This window comes from Mesocricetus auratus, unplaced genomic scaffold (assembly GCF_017639785.1).
Source record: "Mesocricetus auratus isolate SY011 unplaced genomic scaffold, BCM_Maur_2.0 Super-Scaffold_100028, whole genome shotgun sequence".
NCBI lineage: Eukaryota > Metazoa > Chordata > Mammalia > Rodentia > Cricetidae > Mesocricetus > Mesocricetus auratus.
Window position 1 is genome coordinate 13383855 of NW_024429209.1, and position 27092 is coordinate 13410946.

The window sequence follows — 27092 nt, forward strand, 5'->3', positions numbered from 1 at the left end:
TACCAAGGGAGTTCCAGGACAGCCTCCAAAGCCACAGAGAAACCCTGTCTCGAAAAAACCAAAAAAAAAACAAAAAACAAAAAACAACAACAACAACAAAAAAACCATTCTCATTAGTCAGATGTGTTGGCATCAACTTGTGGACTTGTGGATAATCCCAACACTTGGAAAGTAGAGGCAGGAAGACTGCTGTGAATTCAAGGTCAGCTTGGCCTTCACAGTGAGACTGTCTTATAAAATAAAGAATTATTCCTCCTCTTCCATGAAAATGCATTGGAAGACAAAAAGAGAATTTTATAATCCATAAAAGCTAGGTGAAAAACGAACAATTTTTTTGAGACATGCCTCATGTTGCCCAGAGTAGCCAGGAACTCACCATGTAGCAGAAGTTGACTTTGAGTTCCTGATCCCTCTGCCCCTGTCTTTCAAGAGTCAGGGTTACAGATTCAAACCATTACCTCTTGGTTATTTGGTGCAGGCTTTGTGCATGCTAGCCATGCATGCAACCTATCCAAATTACATGCCGAGCCTAGATGAAAAATTCTGATGTGAATTTTTTTTGCATTTTTTTGTTTGTTTTTCAAGACACAGGGTTTCTCTGTGGCTTTGGAGCCAGCCCTGGCACTCGCTCTGTAGACCAGGTTGGCCTTGAACTCTGCCTCCCGAGGGCTGGGATTGAAGGCACAAGTGGTCATATTCCAGTTAAATAACACACAGGACACTCAGGGCCATTCTTATTCTAAGAAACCTTGACTTGTCTTTGCACTCACTCCAGGCCACACCTTCTCCTTTCCATGCTGCCTGTCTGTGTATTGTATGCTTCACTGACTAACAAGAAGGGGAATGTACACAAAAGGGCCACCATCTCATCTTCCTGCCTTAGCTGGGCCAGACTCTGTCTCCCTGTCATCACAGGATGCCAGTCTCAAAATTTAGACCTTGATTATTTTTTGTTTTGTTTTGTTTTAGACACACAGTTTCTCTGTGTAGCTTCTGGAGGCTGTCCTGGAACTATGTAGATCAGGCTGGCATCAAACTTACAGTGCCGCCGGGCGTTGGTGGCGCAAGCCTTTAATCCCAGCACTCAGGAGGCAGAGGCAGGCGGATCTCTGTGAGTTCGAGACCAGCCTGGACTACCAAGCGAGTTCCAGGACAGCCTCCAAAGCCACAGAGAAACCCTGTCTCGAAAAACCAAAAAAACCAAAAAAAAAAAAAAAAAAAAACAAAAAAAACTTACAGTGCCTCTGCCGCCTGAGTGCTGGGACTAAAGACATGCACCACCACCACCTGGCTAAAATTTAGATCTTGTAAGATGACTAATAAATTACTTAGACCAATCATTCATTTACGTAGAAACCGTGTCTATGCTGCACAGGCTAGTCTTCAATTCCTAAGCCCAAGTGATCCTCCTGTCTCAGTGTCCCAAGTAGCTAGACTGCAGTAGATACACACTGGCTTATAAAGAAAATATATTTTGGAGCTGGGCGTTGGTGGCGCACGCCTTTAATCCCAGCACTCGGGAGGCAGAGGCAGGCGGATCTCTGTGAGTTTGAGACCAGCCTGGACTACCAAGGGAGTTCCAGGACAGCCTCCAAAGCCACAGAGAAACCCTGTCTCGAAAAACCAAAAAAAAAAAAATATATATATATATATATATATTTTTTTTTAAATTTGGAAGATTTTTTTTAAAGATTTATTTATTATGTATACAATGTTAAGCCTGCACACCAGAAGAGGGCACCAGATCTCATTATCGATGGCTGTGAGCCCCCATGTGGTTGCTGGGAATTGAACTCGGGACCTCTGGAAGAGTAGCCAGTGCTCTGAATGATCTCTGCAGCCCCATAAAAAATATTTTTAAAATTCCATTTGTTGTTGCTTTGAGGTGTCATCTCCCATGGCCCATGTGGCCCTGAACTCTTGCTCCTCCTCCTCACTCCATCTTCCAAACTGTAGATTTACAGGCATGTGTCACAGCACTGGCTCAACTGTTCTGTTGTCCTTGTTTGTTTTTCATCCAGGGTTTCTCTGTGTAGCCATGGCTCTCCTGGATCTCACTCTATACACCAGGATGGCCTTGAGGTCAGAGATCCATCTACCTCTACTCCCCAAATGCTAGGAATAAAGGCCTGGTGCCACCACCGACCAGCATGGCTTAATTATTTTTAATTTTTGTTTTCATTTGCTTTTTTTTTTGGACAGGGTGTTTCTCTGTGTAGCCCTGGCTGTCCTAGAAAGATAGAGACCAGATATCTGTAGACTGGGCTGGTCTCAAACTCAGAGATCTGCCTGCCTCTGCCTCCCAAATGTTGAAAGCTAATTTTTAAAAAATTCTTTAAAAAAATACATTGAGATGGTTTGAAATGTAAGCAGCACCAATGAGTCTACTGGAGAGTTTTGGAGTCACAAGGTCTTACTGGAATAGTTCATGTTAAGATTTCTGGGGGCTGGAGAGATGGCTCAGAGGTTAAGAGCACTGACTGCTCTTCCAGAGGTCCTGAGTTTAATTCCCAGCAACCACATGGTGGCTCACAGCTATCTATAATGAAATCTGGTGCCCTCGTCTGGCCTGCAGACAGACATGGAGGCAGGATGTTGTATGCATAATAAATAAATCTTAAAAAAAACAAAAAGAAGCAGGGCGTTGGTGGAGCACCCCTTTAATCCCAGCACTCCGGAGGCGGGCAGGCGGACCTCTGTGAGTTCGAGGCCAGCCTGGTCTACAGAGCGAGTTCGAGGACAGCCTCCAAAGCAATACAGAGAAACCCTGTCTTGAAAAACAAACAAACAAAACAAAACAAAACAAAAAGGTTTCTATGTGACTGTCCATACAGACAGTGCTCCTCTCCAGGGGACTCTTCCTCTCTTCCTCCCTTCCTCCCTTCCAGATTTATGTATGTATATGAGCACGCTGTCTTCCTGTACATCCACAGGACAGAAGAGAGCATCCAATTTTATTACAGATGGTTCTGAGCCACCATGTGGGTACTAGAAATTAAACCCAGGTCCTCTGGAGGAACAATTAGTGCTCTTAACCACTGAGTCATCTCAACAGCCCTTTTTTTCTTTTTTCCAAGACAGGGTTTCTCTGTGGCTTTGAAGGCTGTCCTGGAACTAGCTCTGTAGACCCGGCTGGCCTCGAACTCACAGAGATCCACCTGTCTCTGCCTCCCGAGTGCTGGGATTAAATCAACATTTTATTAAACCAATTCAAGTAACAAATCCTTACAGTGTTCAAGAGGATTATTCCACAACAAACAGTTGTTTTGTCTTTGTTTATTTGTTTTTTTGTTTTTTCGAGATAGGGTTTCTCTGTGGCTTTGGAGGCTGTCCTGGAACTCTCTCTGTGGACCAGGCTGGTCTGGAACTCACAGAGATCTGCCTGTCTCTGCCTCCCAAGTGCTGGGATTAAAGGCATGGGTCACCACCACCCAGCAGCCCCTTTTTTTCTTAAAGATACAAATTGCAGCAAACTCTTTAGTGTTTCTTTGCTTTTCTCACTAATGTGTCTTGGAGATAGTTCCCTGTCAGCACATGGAGGCCTACACCACCTGCCTCTTAGAAACTTTTAGTCAGCTCCCTGTTTTTCTTTTCCTTTTTTTTTTTTTCCGAGGCAGGGTTTCTCTGTGGCTTTGGAGGCTTTCCTAGAACTAGCTCTTGTAGACCAGGCTGGTCTCGAACTCACAGAGATCCTCCTGCCTCTGCCTCCCAGGTGATGGAATTAAAGGCATGCGCCACCAACGCTGCCGGGCTTCTTTTCCTTTCTTATTTTAAAGACAGGGTCTCGTTTGCAGTCTTAGCTAATCTCAAGTTTACTATGTGGCTGAGGCTGGCCCTGAGATCAGAGAACAGAGGAATGTGCTGCCAGCCCAGGCAGCCACTGACTGATGACATCCATACTGTTTCCGGTCTTATGTGACAGTATCTCACCATGTAGCCCTGGCTGGCTTGGAACTTGAACAGACCAGGCTGGCCTCAAACTCAGAGATCTACCTGCTTCTGCCCCTACTGGGATAACAGATAGTGTCACTATGCTTGGCTCTAATGCGGCAAAAATAAAAATTCTTTTTATTTTTTATTTTTCTTGTCCATTGGTGTTTTTCCTGTATATATGTCTGTGTGATCCCTTGGAACTGGAGTTACAGATACTTGTGAGCTGCCATGTGGGTGCTAGGAATCAAACCAGGGTCTCTGAAAGAGCAGCCAGTGTGCTCTTAACCACTAAGCCATCTCCATAGCCCCTGTGGCAAATTCTTTACATATGGTTTTTGTAGACTATGGTACACTTAGGTCTGGGATGAGAGGAAAAACTCAAATACTTCATCACCAGTCTCAATAAAGTGGTTAGCAATTGGTCATAAATTAAGTACAAATTTCTACAGTGTGTCAGGTTAAAGTAGTCAATGTCCTCCAAAGCTCCAAGCTGGCTGAGGGAGAGACAGAAAACTCGTGATTTCCACATGGCAGAGGAAGCAACTGAGTCTTCCTTTCATTTTCTTCAACTAGTGTGCACAGGGTCCTTTGGCAGACATCAGACCCATGCAGGTACATCAAGAGAAAGAACAGGATTTCTACCTTCGTGGGTCTTCCACGCTACCGAAGGAGACAAATGACAACCACATAAACCACTGTAAAATCGGGAGTGTTGCAAAGGAGAAACTTCTGGACTCACACTGGGAAGCCTTCTCTGGGGAAGAGCAGGCAAACAAATGGTGCCTGTATGTGCAGGCTCCCAATCTTATCAATGAATGAAGGCCAAGGTCTTCCTCCAGCAGGAGAGCTTAGATAAGTGGACAGAAGAGATGTGTGAGGCAGAAAACGACTGGAAGTAGGAAATAGCGTTGCTGGGGGTGGGCAGACACGGTTAAGTCCCGGCTGCCTCTGCAGGCTTGTGACAGACAGCGGAGACATCAGCAGGAAGGAGAATCTTGGAAATTCAGTATTTAACACTTCCCCTCTACGCTTCCTTCCCCTTGCAGGAGATACTTTTGGGATTTTCACCCCCACATAGTTAGTTCCCTTTGTTACTTTCTCCCACACTCAGTCAGCCCTCTGTGTGTCTGTGGCGAGTTCCTATGTTTTCTGGATCTGAAATGACTGAAGTGGAGCTCAAGTGCTCTCATTCAAGTGATAATGGGAGAAAACACTATATGCAGCATGTGTGTGTCACACACAGTGCCCAAGTCACTGAGGAAGAGTACCAGAGATAGCAGAGAACGAGCATGAAGAAGCCCCATAGGTGCCAATGCAAACACCTGGGATATTAAAGATAAGACACTTGATATTCTTGTTTTGGTTTTTTCAAGACAGGGTTTTTCTGTGTAACAGCCCTGGCTGTCCTTGAACTCACTTTGTAGACCATGTTGGCCTCGAACACTCAGAGATCTGCCTGTCTCTGACTCTTGAGTGCTTGGATTAAAGACATGCACCACCACTGCCTGGCTTTTGGTTTTTAAGACAGGATCTTGCTCTATGGCCCACACTGGGTGAGAATTTGTAACTTCAAGCTCTAGGCAACTCTTACCTCAGCCTCCTGACTGCTGAGATTTGCAGCTCTAAGTCACTACTGATATGGCTTTAATTATTTCTCTTCCCTCCACACCCATTTTTGAGACAAGGTCTCATATATATAGCCCTGACTGGCTTTGAATTCACGGAGAGTCACCTACCTTTGCTTTCTAAGTGCTAAATTAAAGGCATATGCCACCTTGCCAAGATTTTCTTAAATTTTTTTATTCATTTTTAAAGATTTATTTTTATTTATGTGTATCTATATGCAGGCATTATATGAATGTACAGTTGACCTCAGAGACCAAAAGAGGGCATTGGATCCTCTGGAACTGGAGTTGCAGGTAGCTGTAACCACTCTTCTTTTACCTCTCAACTGAAGGAATACAAATTAATCATTGCAATTATACTGCCAGAAAAGTGTGACAATATTGTCTCAGTGAACACCATAAATGGGAGCTGGAGGGATGGCTCAGCTGTTGTGAGCACTTGTTACTCTGGCAGAGGACCTGGGTTCAGTTCCTAGCACCAACATGACAGGTCACTACCATCTGTAACTCTAGTTGCAAAGAATCTATACCCTCTTTGGCCCCTGTAGGCATATGCTACATTTAAATGCAGGAAAAACACTTAAGCACATTTTAAAAATTCTTAGCCAGGCATGGCAGAAACAGGTGGATCTCTGTGAGTTTGAGGCCAGTCTAATCTACATTGTGAGTTCCAAGTCAATCAAGACAATATAGTGAGCAAAATAAAGTAAATAAATAAAATTACAAATGGATATTGTTCTTAACACAGCTATAGATGTCTCTTCTGGACACACTGAGTGGGAACTTGTCAAACAGCTTATGATCTGCTGATACAATGGAGTCTGTGAGGACCGTTCTGGAGTCACCATGAACACACCATACAGTAATAGGGAAACATTTCCATGACCCAGGAACAAAATGACTGCAGAACAGTGTTACAGCAGGGAAAGCTGCACCCAAGTGTAGTCGTGTGTGCAGACTTACAAGGTAGTCCCTGGAAGGATACACAGGAAAATGGCTATGTCATTTGCTTAAGGAAGGAACTGGGGTGGTAGGAGGCAGGGACTTGTAAAAATGTGAGCTGTTATTTCTTAAAAGGTAATACTAAAATTAATGAGTCAGAAAACTTAACATCTCAGAAAAACAAAAACTGGTATCATGTAGATTGCCCTAAAAAGACTGATACCCAGAATCCACACTGCAAAGGAAGGGAAACCAAAGATGAGCATGAACAGGCACCTCCTCCTCCCTTCCTCCTACACTCTGCACATGCTTCCATCATAGCAGCATTTATTAGAAAGAAACAACTTTCTGCTGGGCGGTGGTGGTACACGAGTTTAATCACAGCACTCAAGAGGCAGAGGCAGGCAGATCTCTGAGTTTGAGGTCATCTTGCTCTATAGTGCAAGTTCCAGGACACCGAGGGCTATATAGAGAAACCCTGTCTTGAAAAAGGAAGGAAGGAAGAAGGAAGGAAGAAGGAAGGAAGGAAGGAAGGAAGGAAGGAAGGAAGGAAGGAAGGAAGGAAGGAGAGAAAACAACTTTCTATTCTGCTTTACTACTGGGGAGGGATACAGCTCCGGCTGCTGCCCTGAACCTTGCAGTAACAGAAAAGCTGTAAAATCCTCATCCTCTTTCTTCTACCTCCCAAGTGCTGGGATTTCCAGGCCCACTTTATGCTTTTTTTCCCCCCCTTTGGACACAGCCCTGGCTGTTGGGGAACTCACTATGTAGACCAGGTTCATAGATATCAAACTCAAACTCAGTCTCTGCCTCCTGAGTGATGCTGGGATTAAAGTTGTGAGCTACCACACCTGGCCTCATTGTTTTTTTAATCATGAATTGCCCTTACTCCATTACTACTTTAAAGACCTATTTCTGCTTCACTGGCTATTCTTTTTGTGACAGGATTTCGCTGTTAAACAGTCCTGGTTGTCCCAGAACTCACTCCGTGAGCCACGCTGGCCTCAAACTCACAGAGATCTGCTTGCCTCTGCCTCCCTAGTCTTGGGATTAAAGGCCTTAGCTATTCTTGCATGTGTTTTTGGGGAGTTAATTTAGCAGCCTTTGCATATCAATTAACATAAATATGCTCAAATAATGTTACATATAAGTCATTGTATACAAGCATGGTCTTATGTTTGTTGCTAAAAATGTACACATAAACACAGGAATACAGAGCAGAATCAGACTGCCATGTAGAGAGCCATGTGTGAGTGCAGCAGAGAGAGGAGCTAGCACTCTCCATGTAGGCTGCCCAAGTTCAAGTCCTGGCCCCAGGTCCACTCACCTGTGTGAGCTTCATAATACCCCACAGCTCTTAAGTAAGAGGCAGTTTAACTTTTCTTTGACTGATTTACCCAGTAGGGCTGCTGTGATGATACAGTGAGCTAGCATATGTAAAGCACACTGAATGGTATTTGGCGCATCATGCTATGATTATATATTCAGTACTACTTAATTTAAAACAGCATAACCCAACAAAGCTATGGACGAGAAGGTCTCTTTGATCTTGAGATTTTGATCCATTACTATGCTTGCCTATGGTTTCCACTGGGAATCACTGAGTGGCTATGCATGAACAATTCATTGCATTTCAGGGAATATTTCTAAATTAGGCATTCTAGAAACCTAGAGCACAATCTCCCTTGCTTGATGTGTGCACCGGCTCTGAGAGTCTCTTACCTGTTCCAGGAGGTCCTTGGATGATAGCCAGCTCCCTTGTGAGAGCAAACTGTAAGGCTTCCATCTGGGAGTCATCCAACTTCAGGGTCTCTTTTGAGGGCCACTGGCTGAAGTCTAAGACGTTAATTCTAGTACGTCGAAAGACCCTGGCACCCCTCAGGCACTCCCCAGTAGCTGAGGGGTTCTCCATTAGGGGGGTGAAATCATATCTGCCACCCATTAGTAAGTACCTTGGCTCCTCTACATGGGAGTCACACTCCACAATGTTCCTCTGGAAGGGGACATCTTCCTCCTGGACCTCCTGTAGTCCTTCTAGGACGTGTCTGTAAGCCTCAAAGTAGGCTGTTGTCTCTACCATGAGGAAAGAGTCTGAAGGCTGGACATCTGCGAGCAGCTGCTGGCTCTGCTCATTGAAACACAGCTGGACAATTCCTCGGCAGAGATCTTCATGCTCCCGGTTTGAAACAGTGGCAAAAAGAAACGTCTCAAAGTTGTCCTTGGACATGCACACTAATGACCCATAGAGCAGTCGCTTGGAATTCTGCCAACGAACAAACTTCAGTGGTTTTGTGTCAAACTGCACTTTGTACACGATGCCTGATGCTGAGCACATGGGGGTGATAATCCTGGCATCAAAGTAAATTCGGATGTCATCGAACTTCCTCTTCCTCAGACCCTGGTCCTCAAAGCTTTGTAGAAGCTCCAAAATGCCTTCTCGAAGGGGCCTGACAAAATCCTCTCGCAGGAGGCGGAAGTGAGTGTCTAGGTAGACAGCAGTGCTCTCATATTTCCCAGAAATGATGTTGGGGCGAAGGAAGGGCCTCTCATCCAAGTGCACTTCGTTGTAGGTGGGATAGATGGGCATGGCCCGGTAGCTCTCAACCTGGCCTTCTGCCTCAGTCTGCACTAGAGTGTAGGTATCTACTTTCAAAGTGCCCTCTCTCCTCTTTTCCTGCAGATGTTCAACGATGGTCTGTACCTTTTCCAGATTCTTCTCTGTCTCCTCTTCTATGTCAACCCCAGAGGCTCTTAAAGCATTAAGAGAAGCTGGCAAGAGAGAGACAAGCATGGAAGTTTCCTGCACAGAGCTGGCGGGGAAGACGCTGACAAGGTCCTGGAGAAGGGAGATGATATTGCTTATGTGTTCTGGATACTGGTTTCGAATGTCAGGGATGGGCTCAGTAATCATTCCTACTACATAAGCTGGCAGGCAGACTCTGAGGAACTTGGAGTTGTTCAAGATGCCCAGCACATGCAGGATGCTCTGACGGTCTATCCTGGAGCTGCAAGCCTTTCGGAGAACTTGGCAGATCAGCTCAAGGAAGCTGGGTTTCATGGAAGAATGAGAAAGCAGCTCCTTGAGCCCTATACTTGTGGCAAGTGTGATGGCTACCTCAGAGGGCTCTTTCTGTAGGAGACTCTCCAGAAACTTGTAGCCCAGTCTCTTTGTCTGCTGTGGTTGCTCTGCTGGCTTCTGGTGTGGGCCTCGCCACTGCTGGAAGTTATCGTTGGACCATGGTGGTCTGTGGTTCCTGCCCTCCTGGTTGTCATTTCTCCTCCTGGTATCATTCTGGCTTTGTCTCTGGTCTCCAGCTTCATCACTGGCATACCCCTCCTGGTTTCTTCTTCCCTGATGTGGGTTCCTGCCCATAGCCCTAAATCTCTCTTCCCTCTGCCGGAAAGGAACAGGATGGTTGCTGGCCCTAGGATGCATTCCAGGATGGTTGGTTCCTCCACGGATTGCACTGGCTGCTGGGTTACTGGTTTGATTTCTAGCTCTTGGTGGTACTTCTCCATCTACAGGACCTAAACACAATGGGGATATTGGGTAAGTACAAAGTTAAGGAGTGAGGAAGGCCAGTAAGACAACAATGAACATACTTCCATCCTCCAAAACAAACAAGCAACTTAGATTTTGCTTGGAGAGATTTAGAAAGCTTCTTGGCAAGGGCTGAGGGAGGGATGGCTCAGTGGTTAAGAGCACACCACTCTTCCCAAGTTCAGTTCCTAGCAACCACTGGGTGGTACAAAACTGCTGCAACTCCAGCTCCATGGGGATTCAACGCCTCTAGTCTCTGCAAGCACCTGCACACATGCACACATAACACAGACAGACAGACAGACAGACTCTCTGTGTGTAGTTGAAAAATAGTAAAGTCTTTGCTGTTTTCTGAGACAGGGTCTCACTCTGTTCTGTTCCGGCTGTCTTGTCCTGTCTGTGCTTGAAAGGAAGAGTGTGGATTGAGGAAAGAAACAGACTAGGGACAAGAGATGAGTGAGGAGGGCATCCAGTGAATACTGGCAAAGGCCCCGAATTTATTACACATGGTCCTTATATACCCCAATCAAAACAGGAGGGCAAAAGACTTCCATGATACAAGGAACAAGCAAACATAATTACCTTCTCAGTACCCCAAATCAAGTAACTACATCCTAAACTAAATATCCTGTTGTTTACGTAAGACATCCATTAGCTACGCCTTAGGCCAAACATTCTGTTGTTTAACCTTGAAAGAATAAGAGTAGATTTGAACTCTCTAACCTTAAGTCAAGATGAAGCAGAGTCACTTCTATGGACCCTAACAACTATGTAGCCCTGGCTGTCCTGAAACTCACTATACAGACCAGGCTGGCCCCAAACTCACAGAGAGATCCACCTGCTTCTGCCTCCTAAGTGCTGGGATTAAAGGCATGCGCCACTACACCCAGTTTAGTCTTAAACAAATGAACTACAGAGCCAGATATGGTGGTTCATATCTATTATTCCCAGAGACTAAGGCAGGGGGATCATGAGTTCAAGGCCAAATTGGACAACGCAGTTTCTTAGAAGCTAACTTGAGTTACATGGTGAGACTCTGGAGGGGGACTGTGGGATATAGGCAGTGGTAGTACACTTGTCTTGAATGCATGAAGCCCCTGAATTCTACTCCAATACCACAAGGAAAGATGATTACTATTGCTGTGTAGATTATAAAAACACTGTTTTCCTGAAAGAAACAAGAGAAACTGAATGAGCACCAGCTGAGTGCCTGGTAAATGTACTTAAAGCATCTTATTTCACGCCCCCAGCTGAGGCCCAACATTCAGAGGGTTCTAGTCTCTGGCAAGTACAAAACAAATCAGAACACAACATTCAGAGAGCAGCCTAGCTCGATCACTTCCTTACTGTGGAACCTTGTGTAATTTATTGGTTTCTCAGCCATCTGGCTGCTATAGGTAAAATGTTTATAAAATGTCAGGAAAGGTCTGGCGTGATGGCTCAATGATTAAGAGCACTGGCTGTTCTCCCTGGATTCAATTCCCAGCACCCACATGGCAGCTCACAACTGTTTGTAACTCCAATTCCAGAGGATCTGGCACTCTCACACAGATATACATGCAGGCAAAACACCAATGCACATGAAATAAATAAATGTTAATGAATAAATAAATAAAAGGAACTTTAAAATGTCAGATACACATTGCCAATATGAACCTCAATATTTCATGTAGATATAAACATGGGAAACTTATTTTAACACATGTAAAAATTATAAAATGATTGGAGCTGTTCTTAGGACTGTCTTGTGATTTCTGTGGCTACCCTGTTGGACAATTATCATCAGCTACAAGAACAAGTGGAATAAAACTATGAAGGAAACACTGCCTGACCTTTGCCCAGCAGCAGGAAATACAACCTGAATGGAAAGGAGGAAGGCAGCACTTCCCTCTTCCAAGATGTTTTTTGTTTTTATTTTTGTGGCTAACAGACAGACTGTGGAGATAATAAAGCATGCATATCCAGTTTCCTTGTAGGAAAATGAAACTTAAACTTTCACTCAGGAAACTGAAAAGTGAAACTTTTCATCAGCCACCCCCACCCAATCTATTGCCCTCCTCACAAAGGAAGGTGGAGAGGGAGGATGGTGCCTACAGCATCCTAGGGTCCTGGGAGCCAGCAATCTGTGCAGAAGGCTGCCCTTGCTAGGCACACTCACAGTCACTTTCCTTGCCTCTAAGGCTGATTCCAGAGCTGACTTATCTTAGCAGGGTGGTGTGGAGTTTTACAAAACGTTGGCTGTGTGCACAATTTGACAAGAAGTTAGGAAAACTACAAATACAGGTGAAAATTAAGATGATGGACTATCTCGCTACATCAGATGCAAAAGACACTTAAGTTATCTTTTGCTGTTGTTTTGTTTTTTTGATACAGGGTCTCACTGTGTCATCCTGGCTGGCCTGGAATTCACTATATAGACTAGACTGGCTTAAAACACACAGAATTTGTTGCCTCTGCCTCCCTACTGCTGAGATTTAAGAGGTATGCCACTGTACCTGGCTAGGTCCTTTTTTTTTTTTTTTTAAGACAGGGTTTAACCCTGTAACCCAACCTGGCCTCTAAATTTTTAAAAATATATTATTAGCTGGATGTTGGTGGTGCATGCCCTTAATCCCAGCACTCAAGAGGCGAGGCTGGCGGATCTCTGTGAGTTCGAGGCCAGCCTGGTCTACAGAACAAGTTCCAGGACAACCTCCAAAACAATGCAGAGAAACCCTGTCTCAAAAAACCAAACCAAACCAAACCAAACAAAAATATCTTATTATTTTATGCATATGAACATTTTGGCCTATGTATGTCTACATGCGCATTAATTTTCATAAAATGTTAGTATTTCAAATATGATTAAGAAATTAGAGCATTACATTTATTAAGTTGGCATTAAATTAAAAAAAATTCAAGTTCAGTTAGATGGCTCAGTAGATAAGGACACTTGCTACCAACCCTGAAGATCTCAGTTCAGTCCTCAAGACCCACACAGTAGAAGAAAAAACCCAACTCTTATGGATGTTCTCTGATTTCCACAGGCACGCGAGTATACATACAGATGTCATAAAAATAAAAATAAATGTTACCAGTTATCTTTTGAATTTCCTAATGATGCTATTAGAGATTACAAAGCAGTTTTTAGCTGTCCCAAGCTTCTACTGGATAGCCCTGCCACAAACCGGGGATCGCTTTCTTTCTCACACCCACCTCTTGTTTTTTTCACCCTCTCAGTGCCAGGGACCATACAAGAACCTGGTGCATGGCAGGCAGTGAGGCAGGCACTCTACCACTGAGTGGTGGCTCTCAGCCCTGACAAGGGTTCACTGTGAAACCCTAGACGGCCTGTTCAGGTGGCCTCAAATTCTCATCGTCTTGCCTCCAACTGCTGGAATGACAGGCTTTCTACCAGTGCCCATTCACAGCCCTCCTAGGTAAGCTGTTTTTCATGTCATTCATGCTGTAGCTAAGGAGTCCCCTCACCTTTTTTTTCCCCTCTGTTTTTTAGAGACAAGTTTCTCTGTATAGCCCTGGCTGTCCTGGAACTTGCTCTGTAGACCAGGCTGGCCTTGAACTCAGAGATCAGCCTATCTCTGTCTCCCCAGTGCTAGGATTAAAGGTGTGTGTCACCACCCCTGGCAAGGAGATCCTTCTTAATTGAAAAACACAGGCCATCCCAGGTGGCCTTCTCCTTTTCACTGGGTAGAAACCCTGCTTACCTCTGTGGCTGGGAGGGGGGTTCCTGGGCCTGGCCTCCAGATGTGGTCTTCTGTCATCCATGTCTGAATGCCAAGGATTCTTCCACTTTACCTGGCTTTAAGTTATCTGTAACTGCACAAGCTAAGAGTTACCAGTGCCCTTCAAAACCAGCAAATTCTCAAACACCATAAAGCCAGCCTTTCTGCCTCTACACATTACGATTTATTAATGAGGAATAAGATAGTAAATGCAGATTTTAATCATGAGCGCAAGCATTCAACCTTGTGAATTCCCAACAATGATGTAAACTAAGTTCTCAATTCAGGCAGTTCCAAGAGATCTGACTCCCCACTCCTGGACTCCTCCTGTACCTGCTTGGGGATAGAGTGTCATTAATTCCCAAACTACTGCTTGGTTTGCCTTTCAGCCAAGTTACTTAATCCATTGCTTAGGTTTCGTTTCCTTTCTTACAAAATGATTGTTGGGGCAAAAGGACTATTGTGTCAATTCAAGACTACGAAATAACTAGCTGCAGTGTGTGTGTCCATCACCTCATCTCAGCTCCTGGGAGGTGGGGGGCAGGAGACTTGTGAGGAACGTAAGAGCACTTAGGAGGTAGGAGCAGGAAGACCAGAAATTCAAAGCCCGTCTCCACTGAGTCTGAGGCCCATGTGGACGATATGAAACCTTATGCACCCACCACCCTACCTGGTGTTCTATGACACAGCAGTCTACAGGTTCCTGCTCCCCACAGCTTGAAAATAAGTGAGCTATCGGTGTTGTTTCCTCAGGACCAGCTAGAAGTCAGTTCTCGCTGCCCTCCCATCTTGATAATATCTGAGGCTGGGTGAAAAGGAAGCCCCTTCCTTTCAGGGAACTTCTCAATATAGCTCATGCATATCATGTGGGTGCAGGGGGTGGGGTGGTGGTGACTCAGTTCTCAGCAAAAGGATTTTTGAGACTGTCCTCACAGTTTTAAAATATTCATAGTTGGAAACTGTGAATAGATTTGGCATTGTATGAGAGGTGGCTTTTATTCTTATCAGAAAAAAAGAGTCCCTCTTCCTCCCGCTGGGAATATTCTCGCGGTGTCTTCTCATCTTACCAAACCCTGTTCTCACACTGCAGGCTCAAATGGTTAGTATTTGTTTTTAATTTTTCTGAGAAGAAAATTTTCTTCTTCATTTTGAAAAATACTAAAATAGAATGCCAGCAATTTGGGAGTGTAAAAAACAAAAAGGAAGACAAGAAGTGGTAGAAAGGGAGGCGCACACAGGAGAGGGGAAGGCTTTGTCTAGGGTTGTGAGGGATCAGGCAGGGAGGGCAGGAAGATCAGCTGTTGCCAGGATAAAAATTACAGAGCGGTAATTATGGGGTGAGATGAGAGAGGTGTGGCAAGAGGTGGCGGCTGGGTTGTTTCAAGTCCTCAGAGAAGTCACCACACCACTCTCTCAGAGCAAGCTGGAGATCTGGGGGCTTCTAGAAGTGGGCAGAGGAAGAGCCCAGGGAGTTCTGCAGACCCTGGGTGAATGAGGCAAGGGGTGGCTGTGGCAGAAGTTGGGACAGAGACAGGGATGAGAAATGGAGGCGGTGAGGCTAGGGGGCTGTGGGCATGCAGTGGAGACTGATGGTGAGTGGAGGGGAAGGCTCCTGGGTGACTGGGTGCTGAGATGAAGGGGTATGGGCTGATCAGGGTGGTAACAGGTGAGCTGGGGAGCGGGAGGGGGACAATGGCAGGCTAGGGGCTCAGGAGGTGAGGGTGCTGGGGGGAGGAGAGGAGACAGGAACTCCAGGGAGTGATGGTGAGGGAAGGAGCAGGGATTTAGGGGCAGTGGGGTTGCTGACAACTGATAACAATACTGAGGGGTGAGAAAGGAACCTAAGGGTGATGGGAGCTGAGGGTGCACTTAGGAAAAAGGACAGACAGTTACTCACTCCGGGGATGATGGAGAGCCCAGGGCGCAGTCAGGGACTCTGGGAGCTATAGGGTAACTGAGGGAGCAGACAGGGACTCCGGGGGGGCTATAGGGTAGCTGAGGGAGCAGACAGAGACCCCGGGGGGCTATTGGGGAACCCAGGGAGCAGACAGGGACTCCGGGGGCTATAGGGGAACCGGGGGGAGCAGACAGGGACTCCGGGGGGGGCTATAGGGTAACTGAGGGAGCAGACAGGGACCCCGGGGGCTATAGGGAAACCGGGGGGAGCAGACAGGGACTCCGGGGGGGCTATTGGGGAACCCAGGGAGCAGACAGGGACTCTGGGGGCTATAGGGTAGCTGAGGGAGCAGAGACCCCGGGGGGCTATTGGGGAACCCAGGGAGCAGACAGGGACTCCGGGGGCTATAGGGGAACCGGGGGAGCAGACAGGGACTTCGCGGGTGATGGGGCACTGAAGGAAGGGGACAGGGACTCTAGGGACTATAGAACTTAGGGAAGGGGGCAAAGACTCCGGGGCCTATAGGGGAATCGAGGGAAGGGGACAGGGACTCTGGGGGACTGTAGGGAAACTGGGGGAAGGAGACACGATCTCATGGGTGACGGGAGCGCTAAAGAAAGGGGACAAGGACTCTGGGGGCTATAGGGAAACTGAAAGAGGGAGGCAGAGACTCCGAAGGCTATAGGGGAACTGAGGGAAGTGGACAGGGACTCCGGGAACTACGAGGAAACTGAGGAGAGGGACAGGGACTCCGGGGGCAATAGGGACGCTGGGCAGGACAGACAGGGACTCCAGGACTAACCCGATGCCTGGCCCAAGGCGGGGGGCGGGGGCAGGCGATCGCGGCGCCGCAGGAGCAGGTGCGGGATGGGGCGGAGACCACTCACCGGCTCGGGCGCGTCTTCGGCCGGGACAGCGCTCAGCTCCGGCCCTGGTAGGTCGCGGCCCCGCCCGGCGCCGCGCACTTTCGGTTTCCAGTCCCCACAGCCCCTGGGCGGGGCGAGGAGCCGGGTGGGCGGCCCGGAGGAGGAGGAGGCCGCGCAGAACGAGGAGGCGGTGCCGCGGGCGCCAGCGAGAGGCCGGGCCGAGCTCGCCTGCGCCCCCGCCCTCGGGGCGGGCGGAAGGGCGGTGTCGCCTCAGCCCCCGCGGCGGCGGCGGCAGGACTGGCGGCTCCCGCGGGCGCGGCTGAGGGGAGGGCGCGGCGGGGGGCGGGCTGACTGCGCCCCGGGCGGCCCCAGGTCTCGGCCGGCCCCGGAGTTGGGGGGCCGCGGCGGGCGGCTCGTGCGTGCCAAGCGCGACATGGCGCGGAGGCTGAGCAGCCCCGGAGGCCCACTGAGCACGGGGAGGGGCTAGAAGCCCGCTGGACAACCATTAGCGAGCTGGAGCCAGGCGGCTCGGGGACTATATTTCCCAGGGGGCGTAGCGGCCGCGACCGGAAGTGGCGCGCCTGAGGCCCAATGCGCAGGCGCAGGCGTCCCCTTGGTCTATATAAGGAAAGTCCGCCATCTCCTTCGTTCTTTATTTCCTGAGACGCCTTGGTCGTTTGCTCGTGCGCTATGTCTCTTCCACGCGGCCAGATGGTGAGTTGAGGCCCCGCGCGGTACAATTTTCTGTGCACCGCTTACCAATTCTATGCTGTCGATGCCGATATCGATCATAATCTGACGGCGTGGCTTGTCCGGCGCCAGCCCCAGGTTGACCTTAGGGGAAGTAATTTAGACGTAAAAGATGCTTTCTGGTTGGGCCTGGAGAACTCTTTTTGTCTGGTGTAAATGATGACTTAGCTTTTTTTTCCCCGTCATATCGGCAATGCTGATCTCTTGAAATACTTTGCCAGTTAGTCCTGATACACCAGCCCCCAAAGGCCTTGGTCTACTTTGTTGTTTGATCGAGGGAAGATGGCGATTCACGCCTTTATTTTTCAGGTTGGCGTTATAAAGCGATACAGAGCAGGGGATGGAGGGAGAAGAGACGTCACCTTTGGGCCTCCCAGGAGATGAGAGAATAAATCTACGATCTTCGACCTCCTAATCTCTTCAAGGTATGATTTTTGTCTTCTGCCTTAACGTAGGAAACGTTTTTAAGAGCCTCTTAGTTTGCTGTGATTTGGAGTTCAAATGTAAGATTTAATGCTGCGATTAATGCAAGGCACGTGTCTTGTCTCTGAACTTTTCCCGTTAGTGCATCCTAAAGAATGGACGGGTAAGAGGAACATGTATATTGCTTTTAGAGTGCCTCTTGGCACATTTTCAATTTCCATTCCATATCTAGTTCCGGGGAATGCAGCCTGGGCATTCAGATCCCTGTCCTTGTTGGTTTTTTTTTTTGGCAATTAGGGTTACTTGAGAAATTGGCTATCTCGGGGCTGGAGAAATAGCTCAGTAGTTTAAGGGCACTGACCTCTCTACTAGAAAGCCAGGGTTCAAATCCCAGCACCCACATGGCAGTTAACTGTAACTTCCTGACCTGAATTTAAAAGAAACTAAGGCAATCTTTGGGAGAATGATGCCATGAGATTGACCTGTAGCACATTTTCTTAGGAGTTGATACAGGAGGGCTCAACCTGTTGTGGGTGTGCAATGTCTGAACCTCCGTTTCTTTTTGTCTTTAGAGATGTCGTTTCTTTGTAGCTTTGCAGACTGTCATCCTGAGTACTAGGATTGAAAGTGCTGCCAGGCTTTTCACGGCATTTTGTAATAGTGTAACTTGAGCTGTAATTTCAGCACTGGAGACTCTTTAAGCTGGAAACAGTCTGGGTTCTTAAATATTTGCAGCCTAGTACTTTTCAGAATGGTATGATCATGGCCATTCTCAGCAAACCTGTTCAGATAGTTTGTCCTGGGCCACGTGTGGCAGCACATGCTTTAAGGCACAGGCAGGTCTGAGACTGAATACTGGTTTGTCTCTTTGGGACAGCAGACTGTTTGAATGAAGACTGTACCAATCAAGCCAGTTGAGTAGGGTTTATTGCTACAGTGTGGGAGGGACGGGAACATTTTCCTGTAGGTGGAAATTTCCTAAACTGAGGATTGGCAGTTCAGCAAATCCTAGCAATTACAAACATGGCTTTTACAATACAATTGTTGCTTGCAGGCAGCTCTACTAACAAGTTGCCTGCACGTGCAGGACTAGACCCAGAAGTGACCAGGCATGTGTGATGACAGAACTTTTTTCCCCATCAGATCGACCATGTTGATCTCACTCTTCCAAGCCAGTTTGTCTGACATGCCTGCTGGAGCAACGCCTGCTGGTACTGTGTCCTTTGGTCCATGGGGCTGATTATTTCCTTTCTACATTTTGTCTCAGGTTTGCTGACAGCAGAGATCAGACTTTGGATGGAGGAAGAATCTAGAAGTAGGAAAGGATTGGTAAGTGGTTCCCATGTGTCCCTTCCCTGGGCATAGGATCTCTTAAGATCTGTCTGTGTAGAATTGTTCATTTGGCATAAGTTTGGCTGGTGCAGCTGATGACTTCACTTTTTTCCCCATCAGATCGACCCTGTTGATCTCAAGCTAATAATAGCCAGTTTTGTCTGATGCATTGGCCCCAGAAATAATTCCTTGTTTTGGTCTTGATCTGGTTTCATTTATGATAATGGCTTCATCTATTTACTTTGTGCAGGCCTGAGGGAGCCATGGATGCTAGTGTGTTGATCTGAATGATGCTGCTTGATTTCCGTGTCCTGGAACAGGTGAGTTTTCTGTTACTGATGGCTTTGACCCAATTCTGGGGATGTTAGTGGGTGTGGACAGTTGATTGGATATTCTGCTGTTCTGGGTGCTGATGAGGTTCCCAATGGAGTTTTTATAAGGAATGAGTTTCAACCAGATGCAGTCCATGCTAGACAAGACTTAGCAACCTTTTGGCTTTTTTCTTTCTAGGCACTTCTGGAGTAAAGACTAAACACCTGCTTCCTGCTGGCCCAAAAGGGAGTTTTCTGAGTGGCAAGCTTTTGGCCTCCTATCTGTAGAAAAAATCTGTTAACTGGAGAGATGGCTTAGTGATTGAGAGCACTGACTGCTCTTTAAGAAGACCCAAATTCAATTCCCAGCACCTACATGGCTGCTCACAGCTGTCTGTAACTCCAGTTCCAGGGGACCCAACACTCATGGCAAAATACCAATGCACATAAAATGCAAAAATAAAAATTTTAAGAAACAAACCTGACTGGGTATCTGTTTGCATTTATTTGTTCTTCTGGGTAGAGCCACCAGCTATTTCCTGTAAACATCCAATTCCTCCCAAGTGGGACAGTTGTGACTGGCTGTCTAAAATGGTCCCCCATGAAGTTGCCCTAATAAAATTGGGGGACAGCCTGGTTGTGGTTTCCAGATCTGGAGTGGACTGGATCCACACAGTACCACCTAGTGATTTCTCCTTGGTTTGCTCACCTTGAAGGTTTCATGTGTTTACCACAATCACATCCAGGCTCTTAGACTCTGGTGCCCAATGTAGGTTTTTTCACTTAACACTCCCGATTTGTTCTACCAAGGATCAGACTGCCAGTCTGGATTACTCTTGAACCCACTGTTCCTTTGATACACCTAAAACAGGGTGGCCTGAATTGGTGACATTCCTTTTCCTGCGTAGTCCCTCACCCTCTCCCATGAACTTTGAATAAGACATTTGGCTGGGAGGCAGGGTGGAGTTGGGCCCTTGAATGCTGGCACCTGCCACTTGATTGGTGGGGGAAATGTCCCAGAGTCATGGTTCTCCAGCTCAACTCTGGTGTGAAAGTCACAAAGCTCCCCAGCTGGAGTGACTGTCCTGGGCTGGTCTGTGGGTGTGTCATAATTAACTGAGGTGAGAAGACTATCTAGTCTGGCACAGTTTATGGTCTGGGCCCCATGAGGAGGAAGGCTTTAACTTTGGGGCTACACTGACCTGCAAACTGAACTGAAATAAACTAAGTTTCTTTTGTTTATCACAGGAGCACCTCCCCCACGGTGTCTAGGGTGGTTCCTTGATTAGTGGTCAATAAAGAGAACCAAGATTTAACAATCATCAAACTGGCTACCTGGAGATTCACTTTGGTATTTGCAGGACACTTCCATTCAGGGTACCAAATCCAGAGTCTAAGCAAGCTAGGCAACCTATGACATGAATGGGAAGGTCAGAAGACATCCCTAGTTGGTACTGAGATTGTTTTGTGTGTTTCAGGGACCAGGATCACACTTGGGCTTGTGTGGTAGTGTATGAGCCCATAACCTGATTTTTAGATTTATCTTAACCTGTGTGGATGTATGTGTACCACTTGGCATTGCTTGGTGCCTAGACTAGCCTCAAACCTACAGAGCTAGATCCACCTCCTGCCTGAGTATTGGGATTCAGGGTGCTTGCCACCATACCTGGCTCCATGGACTGAATTTTAACTGACTTTTTTTTTTTTTTGAAAAGAAAAATAAATGGGTGATAGGTAGATCCTCTTAGTATGCTTTTAAGAAATGGTGTCTTGTGAAAATAACACCTGAAACCACTCTGGTGAGACAATAAATTTTTCTTTTTTCTTTTTTTTTCTGTAGGAATACTAAAGGACAGTCACACTGACTCAGGCAAGTGGGCCTGGGACTTTTTACAGGTGCAGCTCCTCTGAATGAGGTTATTCCAGGGCTTACCGGCTGCCTCAGCCCAGTTTCTTCTCCCCAATTACATTCTTTTGTTTGTTTGTTTGGTTGGTTTTTTGTTTTTTTTTTTTAGGGGTTTTTCTCTGTGGCTTTGGAGGCTGTCCTAGAACTCCCTCTTGTAGACCAGGCTGATCTTGAACTCACAGAGATCCACTTGCCTCTGCCTCCCATTTACATTCTAAGAATAACTGTGCATCTTTTTAAAAGTTACCTACCAGGCTCCATGCCAGGATGTAGAACCCCACCTCAGCTGTGGCAAGGAGATCACCCCAATTTTATGGATGAGGGAAGTGGCTGTCAGCAAATGGCTCTGCTGTGTCCTGGGCAGACCCCTCCTCCCTAGTCCTCTTGCTGGATGCTCCCAGGAAGATAACATGGACAGCTCTTCTCTCTGTGGCTTTTTGGGTTCCTAACTAGGACTTCAGAGGGAGTGGGAGAGGAATCAGGTACCAGGCTGAGATCCAGCTGCCCCAGGCTCTGCCTGCCTCAGGCCACTCCATCCACAGCTGCTCTGCAGACACCCAAGGATCTTTCTCTCTTTTGGACAGGATCTCTAGCCCTGGCTGGTCTTGAGCTGTAGATCCTGCCTCTGCCTCCTGGGATTACAGGCATGTGACATGACATCTGACTTTTTCTTTCTCCTTTTGTAAGATTTTTTTTGGGGGGCTTGGTTGTTTCTTTTTTTGTGGGGAGGGGGAGGGGGTGTTTCAAGACAGGGTTTCTCTGTGTAGAGCAGGCTGTCCTGGCACTCAGAGATCTGCCTGCCTCTACTTCCTGAGTGCTGGGATTAAAGGCAAGCACCACCAAGCCTAGTGGTTCTTTGTTTGTTTGTTTGTTTTTTGTTTTTTTAAGTTCTGAGTATGCCTGTGTGTCTATGTGGGTGTGCTCACGTGAGTGCATGCCCATAGTTGCTGCTGGGTCTCCTAGAACTGGAGTCATGTGAGCTGCCTAATTTGGATGGTGGGAACAGAGCTCAGGTCTTCTGCTGGAGGAGTAAACGCTCTTAACCACTGAACCATCTTCATGGCCCCTACATCTGATTCTTGTGGTACTCAGGTCATTGCTCCCTGTGTGGTCCCTGCACATACAGGGGTCCTTTGCTATTTCCAGGTCCAAGCTTTGTACTGGCCCTGTGTCATTCTGGAATTATCTTCTGCCTGCTCCATTCACTGTTCATGTATGGAGGTAGGCCTAATATTTGAAAGCCAGACTCCAAAACAGCCTCTGTCTCGGCCACCTCCTGAGGCAGCTCTCTGGTTGCTTCTTCCTGTTCACCGTCTCCATCCTGCTTGGACCTTGATCTCCTGATTTCTGTTGTATGTTCACAATGTAGGGAGTATTGCCAAATGCATCTCCCATGCTTGCTGGAACACAGACTTTAGAAACAGTGAAAGTGCACTAGGTTTCCACATACTACAGTAGAAACTTCCTGGATCCTGTGAGAGTGACCTTAGTGAGGACTAGTAATGGAAGATGGAGCCTGAACTGGCCATCTTCTGTAAGCACGCTATGCTCCCAGTGGCAGGCCTGGGACAACAATCCTGACGTAAAACTGATGCCTTGCCGGCATCCAACTCCAGCGAGCTCTTGTGCAGCAGGATGGAGGTGTGAAGTCAGTGAAGAATGAGGAGTCTTTCAGACTGATGACCCTGACTAGCTCAGGCCACCTTTTTCTTCTTTAAGATTACTTTTGTTATATATAGTGTTCTGGTTGCATGTATGCCTGCAGGCCAGAAGAGGGCACCAGATCTCATTATGGATGGTTGTGAGCCATCATGTAGTTGCTGGGAATAGAACTCAGGACCTCTGGAAGATCAGCCCCTTGGCCCTCTCTCCAGGCCTAGGTCGTCTTTATTTAGACAAGTTCTAATGCATTCAAGAATGAGCAGTTTCAAATAATTTCTCTTTAATCATTTTCCAAGAATCATTAACCTTTTAGTGACAGCATTAACCTTTGCCCCGTATCTATATCTATATATCTATATATAGCCAAATGTTTATATCTAGCCAGGTACCTCTTATTCATGTTGTCCCTAGCCGGCAAAAACATGCAGTTACAAAGTAACATATTTAAGCCCTGTGATTAGTTTTTTTAAAATTCATTTAACTTTATTTTATGTGCTTTGGTGTGAAGGTGTCAGACCCCCTAGGATATCATTTTCAGGTGTATACCAGTTTCTAAGTAATCTATATATCACCTTTATTATGTGGATTACAGTTGTAATACTATTCTTTATAAGTTCTCAAAATGGTAGTGATTAATACCTATTGGAACTAAATTTCTTATTTTTTGTTTTTCAAGACAGGGTTTCTCTGTGGTTTTGGAGGCTGTCCTGGAACTAGCTCTTGTAGATTAGGCTGGTCTCGAACTCACAGAGATCCGCCTGCCTCTGCCTCCTGAGTGCTGGTGTTAAAGGCATGCGCTACCACTGCCCGGCTAAATTTCTTATTCTTTCTGGCAATTTCTGCATGTACTTTTCTTTTAAGGGAACTGGGAGTTTTAGATTTATTTATTGATACTTTGACATTGGAAAAATATTGGAGTGTTCATGTCCTGAAGTAGAGAGATGTTTGACCTTTCATGTCCTATCTCTTCCTTATATGTTCCTGTAAGTTTTTCATGTCATCTTTTAGGAAGCTGTTTTCCTAATTCTTAAGTTCTTTGGAGTATATTTACCTAGGATCAACAAGATAAATCTGACCTTGAGGAGAGGAAGGATGGTAGGAGCAAAGGGTCCAGGACACAGAACACAATGCCCACAGAATCCTAAGCAGGGCCCGTGGGGCTCACAGAAACTGAAGCGACAATCATGGAGTCTGCATGGGTCTGTGCTAGACCCTCTGCATACATGCTGTAGTGGTTTAGCTTGGGGTTTTTGATGGACTCCTAACAGTGGGAGTGGTGTGTGTGTGTGTGTGTGTGTGTGTGACTCTTTTGCCTGCTCTTGGGACCCTTTTCCTCCTACTGGATGCCATGTCTAGCCTTGATATGAGAGGTTTTGCCTAGTCATATTGCATTTTGTTATGCAGTGTTCGGTATTATTACTGGGAGACGTGTTTTCTCCAAAAGGGAAAGGAAGGAGCAGTGGTGTTCAGGAGAAGGGAGACTGGGCAGAGGAGAGGGAGGGGAGAATGTCTTTAATTTGTGTTTTTATGCTTCTTTCTTTCTCTGTTTGAGACAGGGTTTCTCTGTGTAGCCCAGGTTGTCTTAGAACTAGCTCTGTAGATCAGGCTGGCCTCGAACTCCCAGAGATCCATATGTCTCTGCCACCTGAGTGCCAGGATTGAATGAATGCACCACCAAACCAGGTCCAAGACATTTAAAATTATTATTATTTTTTTTTTGGTTTTTCAAAACAGGGTTTCTCTGTGGCTTTGGAGACTGTCCTGGAACTAACTCTTGTAGACCAGGCTGGTCTCGAACTCACAGAGATCCGCCTGCCTCTGCCTCCCGAGTGCTGGGATTAAAGGCGTGCGCCACCACTGCCCGGCTTAAAATTATTTTTATTTTATGTGAATTCATGTTTTGTCTGCATGCATGTCTGTGTAAAGGTGTCAGATTCCCTGAAATTGAAGTTACAGATAGTTATGAGCTGTCCTGTGGGTTCTGGGAATTGAGCCAGGGTCAGTGCTCTTAACTGATGAGTCATCTCTCCAGCCCGTCCAAGACATTTTTAATAGATACTCAGTATGTTTCGCTTGCTTGAGAACTTTTCTCATGTCCGACTTACAGGGCTCTGACCCTCCCCACTTTCACTCTCTGCCAGGGAGGGTGCTGAGCTGGAGTGTTAGCGTCGTACAGAAAGGGAGACATCGGGCTTCACTCTGAACTTCACCATTCACTGGGGGAGCCAGCCAGATTCGTGGCAGGAATCTCCAGCGTGGCCAATGGCACAGTATGCATTCTGAGTTGTGTAGTGCCCCCAAACAGCTGAGGAAATGTCCCTTGTGCAGGCACTTATCTTTGTTTCTTTGAGTTCACCTGGCTACACAGAAAGTCATAGGGACGGGACAGGTGGTGGCGCACGCCTTTAATCCCAGAACTCAGGAGGCAGAGGCAGGCGGATTTCTGTGAGTTCGAGGCCAGGCTGGACCGACAGCCTCCAAAACAATACAGAGAAACCCTATCTCATAAAAAAAAAAAAACCAAAAAAACAAAAAAAAGAAAGTCATAGGGACAGTTTATTGTCCTCTGAGTTAGACAAAGGTTTTTTGTTTTGAGATAAGGTCTCACATAGACCAGCCCCCCCCCCCAGCTCACTGTGTAGCTGAGGATAACCTTGAACTTCTGATTCTTCTGCGCCTATCCCCCAAGTGTTGGGATGGCAGGCCGGTGTCACCACAACCACTTATGTGTTGCTGGAGAACCCAGGGCTTCCTACTTACTAAGCAAGTACTCTGCCAACTGAGCCAAATCCTTCACCTTGATGTTGCATTTCTAACACCCTGGGGTGGGCTGGGTGTGATGCTGTCTGATCAGGGCCAAACAGATTGCCCTTGAGGCTGGTGGGAGGTCGGCCACCTGAGAGTTCTTGGTGCTATTCCTGAGGACACAGGGGACAGTCACAGGGACCGAGCATTCAGAGAACTAAGATTTAGGACACAGGAAAAACAGAGAGCACAGGTGACCAACAGAAGCTCCATCTGTTCCCAGCTCATGATACTGGGAGGACTGTTTACCTGAGCCTTGAACCTCCTTCCTGGTCAGAGCAGGACCTCAGTTAGCTTGTCGTGAAGTCACCCTCAGAGCAGCCAGGCATGCATCCAGAGATGTCCACTCCTCTGCCCATGGGCATGATAGAGACAGACCCTCGGCTGCCAGCAGGTTAATTACCCAGATGGAAGCTGACAGGGGAGAGCCCTGCCTGGGCAGAGATCGACAGCTCTATTCTCTTCTCGGCAAGCATCCAGGCTGGCCTGCAGTACAGACACAAGGTATCGGATGCCTTGTTCTGAGGAGGCACATTTGCCATTATCTCAAGATGAAAAGCCACTTCTGGAGACCACTGGCTCCAGTCCAGGAGGGGATTTTGTTGGGCAGAAGTGACCTGTTCAGGTTGCTGATGTGACAGGCTTCCTGAGCGTTGGACTGAAGTCTGGGGACAGAAACTGTATGAACACATAAGTGAAATGTGCTTGTTGGGCCCCTGAGATGGTTCAGTGGTTAAGGGCTGTGATCGGCCAAGCCTGCCAACCTGAGTTCAATCCTCAAGGTCCACACGGTGTAATAAGACATCAATCTCCCATAAGTTATCCACATGCAAGTAGTGGCATCATCTCAAGTAATTCAATTTAATAATGGGAACAAACTTGTAGACAACCTAACCTGCCGCATAATGCATTTAGATCACATTTACACTCGCCACCGGTGACCCTCCTCATGCCCTTCTCCCACTAATCCCTTTCCTCACCATCTTCTAGTTTTGTGCCTTTAGGTAAGACCCAATGCATTTCACTGGTCTGTTTATAGGAAGGGAAATGGGCACCTACACCACTGAAGGGATTACTGGCTGTGATGGTTAATATTGTCCGCTTGACAGGATCTAGATTCTCCTAGAAGGCAAACCTCCAGGCATGCCTGTGAGGGCTTGTGCAGATTAAGTTGACCTGATGGGAACAGCCATGCCATTCCATGGCTGGGGTGGGGGTGGGGTGGGGGTGTCGAGGGCTGAGTAAAAAGGACAAAGCGAGCTGAACACACTCTTTGCTTCCTGACTCCTGATACGGTGCGACCAGCATCACACCCCTGGTGCTGGGACTTCTCTGGCCATGGTGGGCTGCACATTCGAGCTGTGAGACAAAAGAAAC

At 46.9% G+C, this 27092-nt stretch overlaps 1 protein-coding gene, 1 long non-coding RNA gene and 3 other non-coding genes across 10 annotated transcripts in view; 4 read left to right on the forward strand and 1 right to left on the reverse strand.

Annotated features, from left to right (window-relative positions):
- Positions 1–16691, reverse strand: part of Znfx1 (zinc finger NFX1-type containing 1) — a 35143-nt gene extending 18452 nt beyond the window's left edge. Inside the window, exons 1-3 of one of the 3 annotated variants that reach the window (XM_005074421.4) lie at positions 16548–16691; positions 13746–13857; positions 8223–10028 (exon numbers count right to left, since the gene is read on the reverse strand). In XM_005074421.4, the coding sequence (XP_005074478.1) occupies positions 8223–10028; positions 13746–13806 (1867 nt within the window). In that variant the 5' untranslated portion in view covers positions 13807–13857; positions 16548–16691. Of the gene's footprint in view, positions 1–8222; positions 10029–13745; positions 13858–16462; positions 16486–16547 lie in introns of those variants that run through there. The other 2 variants (XM_013116668.3, XM_013116666.3) reach the window with 2 other exon arrangements.
- LOC106021494 lies at positions 14844–19583 on the forward strand. 4 transcript variants are annotated; one of them, XR_005871633.1, is made up of 5 exons: positions 14844–14862; positions 17586–17701; positions 18967–19028; positions 19282–19351; positions 19542–19583. It is a non-coding gene; the product is annotated as an uncharacterized LOC106021494 (long non-coding RNA). The 4 variants fall into 4 exon arrangements; XR_005871631.1 differs by lacking the exon at positions 14844–14862 and adding an exon at positions 15143–15250; XR_005871632.1 differs by lacking the exon at positions 14844–14862 and adding an exon at positions 16568–16594.
- LOC121134633 lies at positions 17423–17516 on the forward strand. The gene has a single exon (XR_005871725.1). It is a non-coding gene; the product is annotated as a small nucleolar SNORD12/SNORD106 (small nucleolar RNA).
- LOC121134632 lies at positions 18805–18893 on the forward strand. The gene has a single exon (XR_005871724.1). It is a non-coding gene; the product is annotated as a small nucleolar SNORD12/SNORD106 (small nucleolar RNA).
- Positions 19114–19205, forward strand: LOC121134631. The gene has a single exon (XR_005871723.1). It is a non-coding gene; the product is annotated as a small nucleolar SNORD12/SNORD106 (small nucleolar RNA).
- Positions 19584–27092: the final 7509 nt, after the last annotated feature.